General features: G+C 43.8%; 1 protein-coding gene across 2 annotated transcripts in view; it reads left to right on the forward strand.

Moving 5' to 3' along the window:
* The window catches only part of BCAS3 (BCAS3 microtubule associated cell migration factor), a 3,998,327-nt gene that overhangs the window by 83,020 nt on the left and 3,897,898 nt on the right, over window positions 1-17,409 (forward strand). For both annotated transcript variants that reach the window (XM_086954924.1, XM_086954923.1), the window contains exons 3-4: window positions 5,556-5,610; window positions 7,333-7,408. In XM_086954924.1, the coding sequence (XP_086811050.1) occupies window positions 5,556-5,610; window positions 7,333-7,408 (131 nt within the window). The remainder of the gene's footprint in view (window positions 1-5,555; window positions 5,611-7,332; window positions 7,409-17,409) is intronic.

Genomic DNA, 17,409 nt, shown 5'->3' on the forward strand with positions numbered 1-17,409 from the left:
ATAAATTCCCTTATTTCTCCCCATGTAGCTGACCCTTCGGAATTCTCTTGAGTTCTGTGATAGTATATCAGATTTTTTCAATCAAAGATCAGCGGCATTTATTCTATGTTGGAAGCCTCTAATTCCAGGGCTGTTCCATCTGCTCACATCTCCACCTTTCTCAGTGATGCTGTGCCTTTGGATGACTCTCCCAGGTTTCTTACGTTTCCCAGGCTGTTGCCAGAGGAGACTGATCACCTTTTAGAATTAGTTATATCAGGCTCACCACTTGATCCCTGTCCCATCAAGGTTTTAAAAATCACCCGTAGGGTCATTGTTCCTCACCTTACGGCTATCCTTAATGCGGCCATTTCTGAAGGCCAGTACCCCGCCCTATGGAAGATGGCATTAGTGAAGCCACTTTTAAAAAAGCCTTCTCTTCACCTGGGAGAATTGAAAAACTATCGACCGATCTCCCTCTTGCCGGTCCCTGCTAAGATTTTGGAGAGGCACCTTAACTCCCATCTTAGTACCTACCTGAAGGACCATTCATTGCTTGATGTGCCCCAACACTGATTTAGAAGCCATCACAGTACAGAAACAGCACTCACTGCTGTTTTTAATAATATCTGTACTAAAGTGGACGATGGGTATACTACTCTGCTGGTCTTACTCGACCTTACCGCAGCCTTTGACACCCTGTCTCCTTGAGGATGGTTGAACGACTCCGGGAGATAGGGATTGGGGGTTTGGCCTTGAGGCTTCTCTCCTCCTTTCTGAGTGAAAGGGCCCAAACGGTCAAATTTGTCCCATTCTACTCGGCTCCCAAATCCTTGTCATGTGGTGTACCTCAGGGTTCCTCCCTGAGTCCATCGCTTTTCGATATTTACGTTGCACCACTGGCGAAGGTTGTTAGATCCTTTGGGTTGTAGGTGTTGTCCTATGCAGACGACACCCAAATAATGGTCTCTATTACCCAGAATATCGGAGACTCTGCCCTCAATTTCAGGAACTGCATGCAGGCCGTCTCCTCCTGGATGATGAATAATTTCATGAAATTAAATGGAGATAAGACGGAGGTCCTGGTTTTCGACAGTAAATTGGATGTTTGGTCTACTGACTGGTGGCCTGCCAGTCTAGGTGCATGTCCCTGTCCGGTTTCACATGGAAAGAATTTAGGGGTCATCGTTGATAATTCACTTTTTCTTGATCGTCAGGCCACCAGGACCATATCAACCTGCTTTGGGATCATTAGGATCCTTGGAAAAATTGCTCATCTTCTTTCTTTTGAAGCACGCAGGCAGGCTGTTGTTGCACTGGTAACGTCAAGACTGGACTATTGTAATGCCCTCTACTTGGACATTAACAAGGGTCTAGTGCGACGTTTGCAGTTGGTGCAGAATGCTGCAGCTAGGCAGGCGATTTAATCTTCCGAAATTTTATTCGGTTACAGCCTCCATTAGATCATTGCATTGGTTGCCTCTTGACCTGTTCAAGTCTCTCTGCCTGACTCACAATGCCTGTTATGGATTAGGCCCAGAGGGAATCAGGGTGATGTCTCAGCGGTATGCTCCTAGTAGACCTCTCCGCTCCTCGAACAAAAACCTGTTAGTTTTGTCCAGGTTTTAAAAATCCAGGTGGGGAGGTAGAGCCTTCTCCTTGGCTGCAGCCAGGCAGTGGAAAGCCCCCCGGAAGGGCTTTCTGGTCAGGCGTCTCATTCTCTCTTCCGCAGATCCTTAAAAACTTGGCTATTTTCACATATTCCAGTATGAGCATGTTGTCTAGTTTGCTCCTCTCTTGAAGTTTTCATTAGCGCCTTGATGCCATTGGCGTAGTTTGCGCTGTATAAATCCAATACTTACTTACTTACTTGCTACCTTTTACTCTCCGCCTCATCCCTCTAAAAAAGAGGCGAGACTCCTTCGGCTGGACCCAAAATGTGAGTTGTCTTTCTACCTTGACCGCACAAGAGAGTTCTGGGTGGAAGATGAACTCTTTGTGTGGTACATTGGAGCTAAAAAGGGAAGGGCATTACAGAAACGCACCATCTCATGATTGATAGTGCTCTACATCAAAATCGGCTATGCACTGGCCAAAAAGCAACCTCCTGAAGGTTTGCGAGCCCACTCCACTGTGTTTGCTCCGTTAGCACTGTGTTAGTACCTTGTCCTGGAGATATATCAGGGATCACTGTGGGCTTCCCTGCACACGTTTACAAAGCACCAAGGCCTGGACAGCCAGGTCTGACATGACGGGCATTTTGCCTGGTCAGTCCTACAGGCCTCTCTAGTCTAATCACTGTTGCAGCCTTTTTCAAAGTTTCCAATATCCTCCATCATGATATGAATTTAGGTGACCAAGAAGATAATTGGTCTTTGATTCTATCTAAAAATAATTGTTCATTAATGGCTACTGGCTCTACAAAGTCCCTAGAGAACCAGAAGCCAAGATAGTTTTATCATTTTAGGCTGCCAATGAAGACCTGATTGACCAATCCAACAAGAGTGACAATGAACATTTATGGCATATCCTCTGTCATGTCTCTATATAAGGAATAACCCAAGAAGTCTGCAAAGGATTGGATTAGAGAAACAACTTTTGGTTTTGTAGCATCAGGATTATCAGAGAAAATAAGTAGATTGTCTGCATAGGTGGCTATTTTAAATGTATTTGAGCCGAAGGTAACCTGCTGATATCTGGAGATTCATTAATCAACAGCAACAAAGGGTCTGTTGCCAGGAGTAATAAAAGATGGGATAGAGGACAACCCTGGCAAGTGCCTAGATGTAGAATTCTGCTGACTCTGGAATCTTTATTCCATCATTTTTTGGCTTCCGGGGCTGTTACGGGAACATCAGCAGATGCCTGGGGATTATTCTAGGGTAAGGAATCTGTGGCTAGATAGAATCTCTACCAGATAATCAGTTACAGTAGATAAGTAACTTGTTCATCAAGATTTAATACGGATTTATTTGGTAATTATAGGGGTAAACTGCTTCAATGCATTGTACATTTGTATTTTGTTCTACTTCAAATGTTACTTCTATAAAAGGATTTACTCTTTTAGGGTTGAGGCAGATACTTACTTTGGCTTTGTGATTACTTGATAAAATGGCATAAGGGCTCTATATGAAAGAAATGTAGGGCTCTCTTCTATCCCCACAGTATTAATATGTTAAAGAACAAAAACTATCTACAAATGTATGGTTTAAAATCGTTTACTGTTAAGTGGTGATTTTATTTATTACTTGTAACAATATTTCACTGTAAATTCTGATGTTTCGTTGACAAAGCTTGGTTATGATTTTTACCACGCCCAAAAAAACAAACCTACGATTTATAAATACTTTCAGATACTTGGCACTCAGTGGTTTCATGGTGCCACTGTGGGTTGCCTTGTGTTTTGCTGGCTGACGCCCAGCTCTCTAATGCCAAGGGGCCTAACCCCGTATCACACAGCTCTCTAATGTTTCTGCCCCATCCCCTTCTCAAGCGTTCACACGAATGGCTCTTCTAAATTTGAAGTGTCTGTGTTTGTGGTTTTGTGCTGTCGCTTGCTGTTTGTGTTTCGTGGAAGATTCCTGCAGAGGACCTTGGCTTGACACGGCTGTTTTTTTTTTTTATAAAAAAAAATATTGATACTACAGTGTTCTAGAATGTTTACTTTGTGTGCAAGAAAACACGCTGTGCACGTAGCCTGAATAATAAGCAGCCTCGCAGGGTTTTTCTGTTACCGTCAAAGCCTGTGGTGCGTTTGTATTTTCCATTCTCTAATTGAGTTCTAATGTTGGTGTAGGGCCTTAGAGTTATTAACTGGACCCATGGTGAATCTGGTTTTGTTGTTTTTAACGCATTTTGACAGCACTGGGTCCTGCCCTGGCCTGCAGGCCTGCTTGTTGAGAGATGGCTAGGGCCCTGTCACTATACTCTGATTACAGTGGTGTGTGGCAAGGCTTTCTTGGAAATACATATGTGTTGCCTACAATTCAGGCCTAATTTTATGCCAACATGCGAGCACGAACTCTTTAGTGTCTGTGCGTCAGGTTTAGGGCCCAGGAAACTGACATTTTTAATGATAATGTTAACTGTGTTCGAGATCTCCATGTTATTTTCAGATTTGTACGTTGACAATAATTGTGCTAACAAAATCTAGAACAACGTTTTTCTTTTTTCTGAATAGCTGTCAGACTGCGTGCAAGGATTAGAATGGCAAGGCCATCCGGCCTCACAGAAATCAAGCTTATAAGGAAATAAAATGGCGCCTTTTGCCTGCCTTATGTGTGCTTCTGGTGCTAGTATTCCGAAGCGATGACATGAGAAGGAGTTCAGGAGTTCCCCATTTCCCTCTACTCAGTCATTGAAGGAGAAGGTATAAAGAGTATTGTGGATTTGGGTATGCAGGGATACTTTCATGGCTTGGCATTGAAACCATTAGTGAATTTTATTAACCATTCAGCCAGTGCAGGAATAATAATGCTGATAATAAATGTGTAGCTATCAACTAGACCAATCTAGTGGAGAGAGTAGGAATTTGTGATGTAAAATGTTTGCGGTATTTCTGATATTCACCAGCTTTTATGTAATGACTGCAGAATTACCGAGATAATTATCACCATTCTGACACGTATGATTTATTTATGAATAGTGCATAATAAATAACCTTTTCCTGTATTACACCAATAACTGTGTTTGTCTACTGTTTTAGGAGCAGAGTAGGGAATACCCCCTGCAGATGAGTTATTCTGGTAGGGTTGTCTGACTCCAAACACTCCTTATCCATATATGAGCTAACTCGTTGTGGAAAGAGTTAGAGACTCCTGCCCATTTTCTTTTTTTCAGAAAAGCGTACACTATGTATTCTTCCTCTTTGCGTTTAGGAGATTTACCTAGATAATCCCCCTCCCCCACCCTCCCAAGCCCGCAAGAAGTTGGGAAGACAAAATGGCCGATTCCAGGGTATGATAAAGCTAAAGCACCCTAGGTCTGTAGAATTGTATCACGAGTTGTTGGGTGCATTTCTTGTTCCTGAGAGAGTAGATGTGGCACAGCTAGATAGACGGTAATTCACAAAATATCAGTTTGCCTAGTGGCCCAAGAAGCTCAGCCTTCACTGTTGAACTGGCAGAAGACAAAAGGTTGTTGCAACCAACCAGGATTTGTTTTACTGCTCGGGTGAACAGATTAAGGTATCATTCCCTTACCACATTCACCACTTTCTCTCGAGGCTTCTGACTATCCTAATGACATTTTGAGCACTCATCTTAAATCATACATGTCTTTTCCACTCTCCAATGGATGGGAACCAGTTCCATAGACCTTGCTTTTATAAGAAGAAAAAGTAAACTCTTCAATTTATCAGAACTGATTTTAAGAATTGTTACTATGTTTGTTGAACCGTAGAAGAAAGCAATATTTCTTTGGGTTATATGGTTCTTATATGGTTTTGACTGTTCATTTGGGTTTGGGGTATTTTGCCTTATACAGCCATGTGCAACACATTTGGAGCTTTATATGGGCATTACTCAAAAATCAATAGCATTGGTTTGGAACTCACACGCTACTTCTGTTTCTTTCAGTGAGCAGTCGTACATGGAAAGTGTTGTTACATTCCTTCAAGATGTTGTGCCACAAGTAAGTGAGTCTATCTTATAAGTATGTGTGCAGAGTAATCAAAGAGTGAATTTTGTGTAGGAAAAAAGAGCCCCCTATACCACTTAGGAATGTACTTTTGAGCAGAATGTGTGTTTCTTTAAGGCAATGCCGTAGTGAACTTGTGGGTTTAAAAAGATATGTCAAGTTGAGACCCTTCTGCTGATAATTCAGGGGTGACAGGCTTCTTCCATGCAGGTCAGGAGGTCATCCTCTTGTACGCAGAACAGACACACTCATACAGGCCACTCTACTGAGGATGACATTGCCTTGCATTTCAGAATGTCAGTCCTCCACAGCTGGGCCATTCCTATGCTTGTCAAGTGCTAATCAAGTACATTTGGCATTGCCAAATGCCAGCTCAGACTTTGCTCACAGGTGGATGTACAAAATAAGACTAAGAAGTTTTGTAAAGTACTACGTGTTACCTTGTGGTTACTTCTGAGAGAGGTTGGAGAAGTAAAAACGTACAGCTCCAGTAGTGGAAAGATTGATTTCAATCACAGAAAGAGAGGCTCCAGTCTGATATTCGTTAGTGCTACCCCAATAAAAAAATCAGTTATAGGTGAGCAAAAAAAAGGTTTATTTTTCACATTCAGTAAGAAGCACATGTACTTTGGTTCCAACCGCGGGCATGGACTCAAGGCATTGCCATCCTTGGTCCCTGGTATCCTTGGGATTAACTGAAGTGTCAGCTGGTCACAAGCAGACCACTCTAATACATGGGGGTGGGGGTTGATGAGGTGTTATTCCTTGTATATTTGTAATAGTCAATAATAAATGTGCCAGAACCAAAGCATGCTGGTAGTTCCTTGCCCCTCAGAAGTATGCATGCATGCATGCCACTGCCTTATTCCTGCAAGACCACCATCTCCTGCATGCAAAGAGGCTGGCCAGTCCCCTGCCTGTTTCTCTCTGACAGGAAGCGGACTCCCTGATGCATCCTTCTAAATTTGCCAGAACCTTGAGCACTCCCCAGTCAGTGACAGGTTGCCTGAGGATAGTTGGGTCATTAAACATCCCAGAGCCCTGGTTGCGCAAAGTCAAAGGGAAACAACTGAAATGTGTTATTAGGGCTGAGAGTGCACAACTGGCGCCTGCATTATCTTCTGCGGATTCAGTGTCTTTATCCCTTTAAACACAATGAACCAAAATTATGACCTTGCACTCTGAACGTGAGTAAAGGACTTGCCACTGGTCCTAGAATCCTTAACACGTCACTCAGTAATAATTTGAGTACGTACTTGAAGACCTTGAGTTCCGCAGAAATTGCCTTGTGTTTTTCTTACCATTTTCTGAGCTGTGAGGGGGGTGACCCAGTGCAGTTGTTGGCTCAATCAGTAAGGTGTCCCAGCTGGCTGCTCTCATTGTGACTTACAATCTCTGCCTCCCTGTTAGATCTCATAAAAGACTGGGTTCAAACTGGAGCTTGTGTATCTGTAACCCGTGTTGCTGTGAAGGCGCCCATGGCACAGGTTGTTTCTCGTTTGGCCTCTAACATGTCTTTCAGCTGTTTTGGACATGTGCACATTACTGGTAATTTTTTAATTAAGAAACTAAGACTGCATTAAGAAACCATCTTTCCTTGTAATTAAAACTGCAGTGGGCCCAGTACACACTTCATGCTTGGACCACTGGTTTTTAACAAAGCCAGAGCAAGTTGCAGACTCTTTGTTTCCCTAATTATTTCTGTTCCTTGTGTAGGCTTACAGCGGAGCACAGCCAACTGAAGAGAAGGAAAAAATTGTCTGGGTCAGATTTGAAAGCGCCGATATTAACGGTATGGTTAATTTTCTTTATCCAGATTTATGAGTGCCTAACATCGGTTAGAAGGGTCGTTGGTTTCCAGGTTGATTATTAACAATTACCAGCCTGTGATTAATGGACTTAGACTGCGCTAATAAAGGCTGACTCGGCTAGGTTAACATTTTCTCTGTGAAATAAAAGCTGGTGTAATGTCACAGGGAGCGAGGGGGCAGCAACTCAATGGGAAATGATTCTCTCCCAGTGCAAGATAATTAACTTGTTGTTTCACTAATGGATGTGTGATTGGTAGCGCATGGAATGTTTTCCTTTTCCGATGTTCACGCCCTTCTTCGCCAAAGAGAAATTATAATGTAGGTGCTCAAAAGTACTGGATTGAAATGTTGGGTTTGTTTTAACATTGGGTATTATCCTAGAACTACGTAATCATGTTACATCAGTATCATTGCGCCAAAGTAAAAAGTGCATTTTTAGAATATCAGCAATAGACTACAATATAACGCAGCTCTGCAAAAATCCATTGCCTTATAAGCTTGACCAAACAGGGCCTTTATGACCATTTTTACTGCAGCCAATTACCAACAACAAGATGAATGAGCTCCAAAGTGCAGACATATACTAGCAAACACTTTTTATCGAAAAGTTAACAAGTCAAACCTATATCATGATAGTGGGGAAAGATACCGCGAGGCTAGCTCATTTGAGTGGAGGGAGGCAGAGCTCATTTCCGGCATTGAGGGAGGTTGGCGCTCTATTGGCCAGCCCCCTCTATAAAACCGGAAGTTGCTTGCGCCGCGAGCGGGGGCGCGCTGATAGTGGGGAAAGATACTGCCACTGCTACTCTGCAATGTTTGAGTTTATTTATGCTGCATTATTCTGGCCATTGTTTTAGAGTAAAAATGTATTCTTACCCGCACTTCTGATTCTCAAGCTCCACTCCCCGGTCCACCGCGAGGCTAGCTCATTTGAGTGGAGGGAGGCAGAGCTCATTTCCGGCATTGAGGGAGGTTGACGCTCTATTGGCCAGCCCCCTCTATAAAACCGGATGTTCTCCGCTCAGCCCAGTGGACACGCGCAGAGGGCGCGCTGGCGGTGTGCCAAAAGCAAGCCGGTCTGCGCCCGTCCGTGCCCAGGAGGAACTCTGGTCTTTTTTACTGCAGACCTTGATCCCCCACGAAGATTAGAATACTACGCTAAGGAGATTTTAAGGATGTGACCCAATTCTTGCCTTGCTCTCCTGCCTGACTCCTGGCCCTCTTTTGAGGGCCCGTTTTCATGCTTCACCTGCCGGTACCAGGGCTCTGTTAGTGTTAGTGGAAAGGCACCTACCACCCATACCCATGCTAACACTCAGTTCTATGCTCCCCAATCTGTAGTGTCGGAGTGTTTTACCACAGGACTTCCTACAACTAATACAGGCAAGAGTCCTTTTACCCCCAAGCGGGGGTGGAGTAGTTTACTATGTAATGTAAGGTCTCTTCCCAAGCATTCGGCCGAAGTTTGGGATCTCCTCTCTTCAGGGCAGCCCGATTTTGGGTTTTTGACCGAAATTTGGTTGAAGCCTCACTCTGTCCCCTCGATCGCCCTCGCATTGCCTGAAGGTTACAGGCTTGTCCGAATGGACAGACAAAACAAAATGGGGGGTGGAATTGCCATAGCATACAGAGACATCATTAAGGTCACCAGGCTCAAACAACGCAGTGACTCTATAATGGAAGTTATGGTGTTTCGTATAGCTCTTTCATCCCATTTAAGCTGGAAGGGTGCTCTTGTTTATCGACCCCCTGGTCCGTTATCCGGATTTTCTCTTCAATTGACCGAGCTAATCGCTCCTAATGTGATCGCGAGCAACAATTTTTTGTTGCTGGGTGACTTTAATATACACAGTGAGAGTGCTTCCAATGCTGATGCTGCGACTCTGCTGATGGATCTAGCCATGCTAGGTCTCACTAAGCGTAATGATGGACCAACGCACTCAGCTGGTCATACTCTGGACATTATTTTCTCGAACTCTCTCTATGTCTCTTGTGCACCCCCACAGCCTTTATTGTGGACTGACCATTCGTCAGCTGAATTTTCCATCCAGGTCCCTAGAAAGACAGCTAAAACTAATCCCGTTATGCATTATTCTCGGAGACAATGGAAGCGAGTTACCTTGGAGGGCTTCCAAGCTTCCTATGTAGAACCTCAGTTCTCAGAATCAGAAAACATAGAGGAGGCTTTTGCCAGGTATAATCTGGCAGTTTCTAGTGCTATTGACCAGCTAGCGCCGTTGAAATCCATGCCCAGTATTCCTAAGCGCACCCAGAATGCGTGGTATTCTCCTCTGCTTCGTGCCCAAAAACGAATTTGCAGGAAGCACGAAAAGCAGTGGCGTCTCACTCGTGATAAAGAAGACAGAGACAGGTTCTATGCTTTGCAGGCCGATTATCATGGGGAAATTAGAGTAGCGCAGAAAGCCCATATAGTCCTTCAACTAGATCAGGCCCAAAATGATCCTAATTGCTATACCGTGTCCTACAGTCCTTTATAAATCCAAAAGCATGTGAAAATCTAGAGGCTCCTACACAAAAACTGTGTGATGACATCGGAACCTTCTTCACACAAAAAATTGAGCTTATCTATGATAAAATAGATATGTAGGGAAGGCCGCTTGCAGCCATCATGCCTCCCGATACATCTGTGCAAACAGCCACCCAATTGTGGAAAAGTTTTCCCCCGGCCACGCAGGCAGAGGTAGAATTACTGATACGCACCGTCAAATCAGGGTCACCTCTAGACAGCATTCCGGCAAAGATCACGGCTTCCCTTGCTTGTCACTTGTCACCCTCCATTGCCTACCTTCTCAATCTTTCCCTGAGAGAGGGCTGTGTTCCTTTGGAATGGAAAGCAGCACAGGTCATGCCTATCCGCAAGAACACCAAGGCTCCGTTGACTGAGCTTTCTAATCATCGTCCTATCTCTCTCCTTCCTTTCCTGAGCAAAATACTGGAGAAACATATAAATACTCATCTCTCCAAGCATGTCAAACAGACGGGTAGCCTTTATCCTTCTTAATCAGGTTTTCGGCCTAAGCACAGCACAGAATCTACCATACTAGCGGTCATCGACAACATCAGGATGACCCATGATAGAGGCCACTTTACGATTCTGGTGCTGTTGGACTTATCTGCCGCGTTTGACACGATTTCCCATCCGGTATTGCTTGGGAGATTGGAGGAGATAGGCCTTAGAGATGAGGCCCATCAATGGTTGACGAGTTTTCTATCCTCTCGGTTGCAGGTGATCAATCTGTGCCCTTATCGTTCAGCAGTAATGGAACTGACCAAGGGAGGGCCACAGGGCTCTTGCTTGAGCCCGACGCTGTTTAATATCTATGTGGCCCCCTTGGCCAATCTAATAAGGAGTTGAGGGTTTATCCCCATCTCCTATGCCGACGATACTCAGCTGCTCTTTCCTTTTGCAGAGTTTACTCCTGAAGTTCAGGCTACCTTCTCCTCGTGAATGAGAAGGATTTCGCAATGGATGAGGAGCAATATTCTACAGTGCAATTTAGGAAAGACGGAGATCATGCTTTTTGGTGAGGCCCAACTATTATGGACCCCCAATTGGTGTCCAACAGACTTGGGTAATCCTCCTGTTCCGAAATCCTGTGTTAAAAACCTAGGTGTTCGCCTGGAACAGGCTCTTACTATGAAGAATCACGCTGCTCAGGCAGCCGGCTCCTGTTTTCATGTGCTGGGTCTGTTGCGCCGCATTCTTCCCTTGCACCCAGATTCTACCCGGAAAACACTGACCCAGGCACTTATTTTAAGTCGTCTGGATTATTGTGATGGTTTGTTGGTCTCTGCAAATAAGGCCGCTCTTGATACACTACAGATGGTTCAAAACACGGCGGCTCGGCTGATCCTCAATGCCCCCTTTAGAACTGCTTCTCGGCCCTTGTTTTACCAGCTTCACTGGCTCCCTATACGGCAGCGAGTGAAGTTCAAAGTTTGCTGTACAATATTCAAGGCCCTATCGAAGTCCGGTCCTGCCTACCTTGTTGACAAATTCATTCCATATGCCCAGCTCAGGATCCAAATCCTTACTAAAGGTACCTAGGATCAAAAGAGCTAGAAAGGGCGGGAAGGCCCTTTCCTATCAGGGTCCTTACCACTGGAATACGCTTCCCTTGCAATTAAGACAGTGTACTGATTATTTTCATTTTAGGAAACGGCTCAAGACCTTTCTTTTTGCTTTTGATTCTTAGCAGACTGCTTTTCACCTGATGTTATGTTATGTTAAAAAGTATTTGTAAAGCGCAACGTTCATCGGAAAGGTTTCTTGGCGCTAGAGGGGACGGGATCCTGATGAATCAGTGGCTCAGATTAAGGTAGGCTTGTTGAAAGAGCCAGGGTTTTAGTTGCTTTCTAAACTGGAAAAAGGTGCCGGTAGTGCGTATTGAAAGGGGAATAGAGTTCCAGAGTTGGGGGGCAAGTGTCTAGAAACTAAGGCCTCTGTGTTTTATGCGCCTGGACCTGGGAATGGTCAATAGGGATTGGCCAGTGGATCGGAGAGTGTGGAGAGGAGTGTATTTCTTGAGCCTGTTGTAAATGAACTTTGGGGGGGCATCAGACAGTGCCTTAGATGTAATACAAAAAACAGTGGTGACAGAGTGCACACCTTCTTTTCCATGTTTCAAGAGCTTTCATGTTTATAAAGTTTTGCGTGCTGGCCCGGAATCGTGGACTGTCCTGCCACATCATGAATGAAATCACTGGAGCACGTGGGGGCGGGTTTGCACCCCACTCCGGACGCACAGCGTTAGGAGCATAACAAAGATGCCAGAAGTTAATCCAATTTATCAGTGTTGTTTATTTCCATTTCGTCTTTCCATGTATAACATTAATCATGGTTTATTCAGTCACATGTGGGAAGCACTATGTTAACATAAAATCCTTAACGCTTTAGACATGCCTTGATGAGCCTTGTTCTATAGCATGGAATGCTACATAGATTCTCCTTGATTAAATCTTTTTCACCCAATGCATTTCGTGCCTCTAATGGCACTTTGTCAGGGGTTAAACTACAAATTTAAAAACACAATTATTAGGCTACATCTTGAAATGGTTTGTGTTCATCATATTTAACATCCTATGCACAACATATCAACAGTAAATGTTTGAGGCTAAAGTTCACCCCGTGATCTACGTTTTGCCCGCAGAATTCATAATAATTGATGATATGAGTTAAACTCCCCTTATTTCCTTTCGTGCTTGTTGTCAAATGATCCCCAAAATACCTTCAAAATAATCCCATCAAACAATATAACAGCTCCCTTATCTATCCCTCATCCCTCATTGCAAAAAAAGTTACACAAGCCCATACCTCGAGTGTTTCTATTTATAGTTGAAGGAGAGGGCTGAACACTCAGTATGTGGTTGGAAATGAGAAGAGGCAGTCATTGAAACACTTGAGGTATGGGCTTGTGTAACTTTTTTTGCAATGAGGGATGAGGGATAGATTAACTCATATCATCAATTATTATGAATTCTGCGGGCAATTAAACTGCATCGAAAGGTCATTTGGCTTTATTCAGGACCTTCGTTTACCCTGCTAATTAGTGAGCAGCCTATTAGCTTTGTGCAATTTATGTTATATTCAAAAGGCATGCACATTCATACACAGATCATACTTCAATAATAATAACTGAATAAAGCCAAATGACCTTTCGATGCAGTTTAATTGGCTGTAACAGGTCAACCAAATAGACACCTAGAATCATTAAAACCTACGAGTGTCGCCATTTTTATTTTTCATCTAGCTCCTAAACCTATACCATTAAAATTGTATTTCAGGTTTGGGTGGTTATTTTAACAAACCCATACTCCCTGCCTTCACTCATAGTTACCACAGTACTCCGCTTACAAACGCGTTTAGTCCACTCACACATTTCACATTCGGGGTGAGGTAGTTCCCACAAACTAAGATCTGGTGAGCAAACATTGGAACTAGGGGGAGGAGTGGGTAGCACCCAATGGACAACTTGCATGATATTTAAATACACAGGTGTTTATATGTTCCTAACAACTATGGTGTTTGAACAAGGCCGGTCAGGCTGAAATGCATTATGCCGCTGAATCATTGAAAGGTATCTCCAAATCTTCCCCAGTGTGGCCTCTGCTCCTTCGATGTGGGGGAGTTTCGCTTCGAGATTATATTATATATATTTATCGAGACCCGGTATGCGTTACGCTATCAAGTGATACCGGTGGAAAATTGCTATAAAAAATTATCCAACCTATTGTTTGGATTATGGAGATGTGCATAAACGTACTATTTATATATCGGGCATGCAATCATCAAGTTGCTTTGCATAACGCTTGTTGATGTCAGGTGATATCAAATTACATAATTTTATTTTGATTGTCCAGTTGAAGGCAAAGCGCCGAAACGTGTAGACCATTCATGTTCTCTGCACAAATGATGTCAGGAAATATTGGAAAAGGAAATACCTATTCAGACCTCTCTTCTACGCGGTGCCGTGGAAATACCTTGTTGAGTGGAAAAAACGTTGGTGTAACGTGATATATATGTATTCATATTCATAAAACCTCCTTTCTATATCCAAAAACAGATAGGTTACATAAATAGGTCTGAGAAAAATGTAAGGTGAGCACTGTTTAACCTGGAAGCCTTTAATTACCGGTCTCGTATACACTACACACATGACCTTTATAAAACTCATGGTATCTTCGCTCTTACCTTGTTGAAGCTTTGTTGATAAGACCTTAATCCTTATGACATCACAATAAAGTCACTGAAGCCTGGTGCTAAATTTATTGATAAATCGCAGGAAGAGTCACAGAAAAGAGATTTTAATAACTCTATTGGTCACACCTAATGGTATTACTCCCCATGGTCCTACATTGAATATGAGCTTTTCTGTTGATTTACTGTTATCATTAACAAGTTTTAATATATGTTGATTTGTAAACAACTATCACATTTGCAAAGCGTAGAGGTGACTGTTTTGTTCTAACACATCATTAGGCTTAGAAGGAGTTTTAGCTGTGTTGCCACCAACATGTAATGAAAAAGAAAATCATACAAAATAAATATATACATTCATAGGAGAGTCTTTACGTCATCTCTCTTCATCCATTGGTTTGTTCAAAATGAATTAAAATGTTGCTTCTGCCCATTCCAGCGCACAGCATGGAGCAGTGCGTCAGCCCTCCATCCGGTGGCTAACTTGTGCTATGAATGACAGCATTTTGTGTGATCACATATGCACATACACCTTATAAAAAGTGCACTTCAGTGCAAGGGATGGTGAGACAGTGTTTTACAACCCGGTGCTTTTTTCTTTCCATTCTTTATCCTTCTTGGTTTTTTTAAGCCATCCAGTTTAAACCACTGATACTCAAAGTACGGCCTGGGGGCCACATATGGCCTTGTTGACCTTTACATGCGGCCTATGGTGAACAGCAGCAATGGGCTTCTGTTTACTAGAGGAAACACTAATATTTTGAAAGAAGTTAACTAAAGGTGCAAGCATTTACTTCCAACTAAACTACATGAATTAACTAAAGTAAAAGAAAAGAAGTAAAGGTGTCCTGCACCACTTAACTATAGGAACACATTCTTTTTTTAAAGAGATCTTGCAACAAACATAAAAAAATGTTAGTCTCTTCAAAAATCTAAGAAAAAGTGCATTTCTTTAACATCTAGAAGCATTTCACCTTAGTATATCAGTGTATTGAAGTCTTTTTTTTAACTCCTAATTTGCAAACATGAATTTACAAACATTCATGCTTCCCCCACTCTTAGCAACAATACAAATGGTGAATTAAGAGGCAAGTCAGTTGTTATGTTCACCGTCCGATTGGCTTGGGTTGCTATTTAATATGGGCAACACCTGCCACCCTGCTGACATCAAGCAGCCCGCTGTCATACAACAGGACAGTCTTTTTGCCCCCCTAGAAAATCTTGGTGAGTACCCATGGTTTAAACTGTGTTTTAAGCTTACAGTAATTCACTAGTTCACAGCTGATGGTTCTCCATAAATGCAAGGAAATCTCACCTCCAACCCCAACAGACCCAGCCCTTGGACTCAATGTTAAACGTTGTCTCTGGAAACGTGTATTCCAACCAGCAGAGTGTGATGGCATTTCAGCAGTTGCTGCCTCTTTCAGTCCTTTCACCCATTCACTGTAATAACTGTAATGAAGCTCTTTGACATGTGGCGCAACTGCTACGCAGCGAGGCATCACACATGCCCTTACTCCACCTTCGGAGGCAGAGGTCACAAGTGGAGGGGTATCGGGACGATCTAGTGTTGATAACTAGCAACACCCAATGCCACTCTCTGCAGTGGTGCCATACCAACCTGTTGCTCAACAGGCCTTGGTTGGACCCACCTCTGCGGGAGACCACACATTTTTTATTTTTTATTTTTTTATTTTTTATTTTTAAAGACCTTTATTGTGCATATAAATCTAGAATAGACAGTTGTACATGTCGCGTAGCCTGCTGTCCTCAGGTGCCGGCATAGATAATAAACATTGAGATGTAATACTGGTGATGTAACTCAGCCGATTAGCCGGCAACCCGGGGGTCCGGCGGCGTAGTTCAGGATGAGTCCGGAGACATAATTCAGTGTACAGTGCTACAACTGCGAGGTCTACAGGTTTTGTAGTTTTTTTGTTGTCGGGTTGATCACATCACCGTCTATCTAGTATCTGCATTGTAGGAATTACAATTCAAGTCCAGAACACAATTTAACAGCAGCAGCAAATATCAGGTAATATGTGGACTGAGAAGAAAGGTATCAAAGTTCTTGTGCCTGTGATGTCATTATGTCGCAGATTATCGTATAGTGGTATAGCTCACTAACGCAAGATGTTAGTCATGTGTAGTCGACGGCGCCAGGCGATGGTCGCCATGACGGAATCTCATTTGGTTGTTATCTCAGTGTGAGTTGAACCCTCCTGTGTCTATGATATATGTATGATCGCCATAGGCAGAGATCCGTTTGCGGGCTCGCCCTGTCTGTGTCTCAGTGCAATTATCCCAGGTGTTATTTACGTCCCGTGCATGTGTTTTGTTGTGGCATGTCTCGGCATCAGAGATGTAACGCTACTATGGGCGCTTATCGTTTCCCGACATAGTCACAGCATGTTGCATCTACGTCTGCTCCCATAAAGGGTTTGGTCAGGGAACGTGGCCATTAAACAAACCAGCACCAAATCTAACTCACTAATAAAAGAACTAGGGAAGGGAGGGTAGGGGATCAGTTGTGTCTATAGGCGCGATGCGGGGGGGGGGGGTAGGTGCAGCCCCAGTGAGGGGTTTCTGTGGTTCCGAGGCGGGGTGTGGGAGGACAGCTCGGGGGGGTCCGAGTGAAGGCATGTGGTCGATTGTTCCAGATGGCTGACGTTGGAGGGGCCCTTCACCGAAGGATATGATCTGGGCCTGTCGAGCAAGGAACATCGACTGACGCGCCAGACGTATCTGACCGCTATCTGTGACTGGGCACTCGTGATAAGTGAGCAGGAATGATCAGATGAGCGCGGGGTCAGTGCTGTGCAGGTACAGGGGTGGTGGAGGCGCCAGTGACTATTGGGATAACGCTGCGAGGTGTCCGCAGTTTTCCTCGTCTTTGCAGCGGTGTAGGTTCATATTAGCTCAAGTTATCCCCTGTTCTCGAGAGGCACGTTGGAAGGATATAAGGAGATCACCCCAGAGCTGTGCAATGGGGAATTTCCGGAGTCCTGCAGTTTCCTCTCGGAGGAGCACTGTACCTTTTGCCCGTGCCCAATTAGTGAAGGATGTGTGCCAATGTCTGGTGTGGGGGGGGGGGGGGGGGGTGTTGGCCTTCCAGTGCTTAGTCAGTAAGCGTTTAGCTGTGATTAATCCCATATCCCAGAACCTCGCTTGCACTTTGTTGAGTTTCGTGCATTTGTAGAGCCCCAAAATACAGGCTTCCCACGTCCGTGGCACATGTTAGTCCGTGCATTGCGTGACCAGTGT

This window comes from Lissotriton vulgaris, chromosome 2_1 (genome assembly GCF_964263255.1).
Source record: "Lissotriton vulgaris chromosome 2_1, aLisVul1.2, whole genome shotgun sequence".
Lineage (NCBI taxonomy): Eukaryota > Metazoa > Chordata > Amphibia > Caudata > Salamandridae > Lissotriton > Lissotriton vulgaris.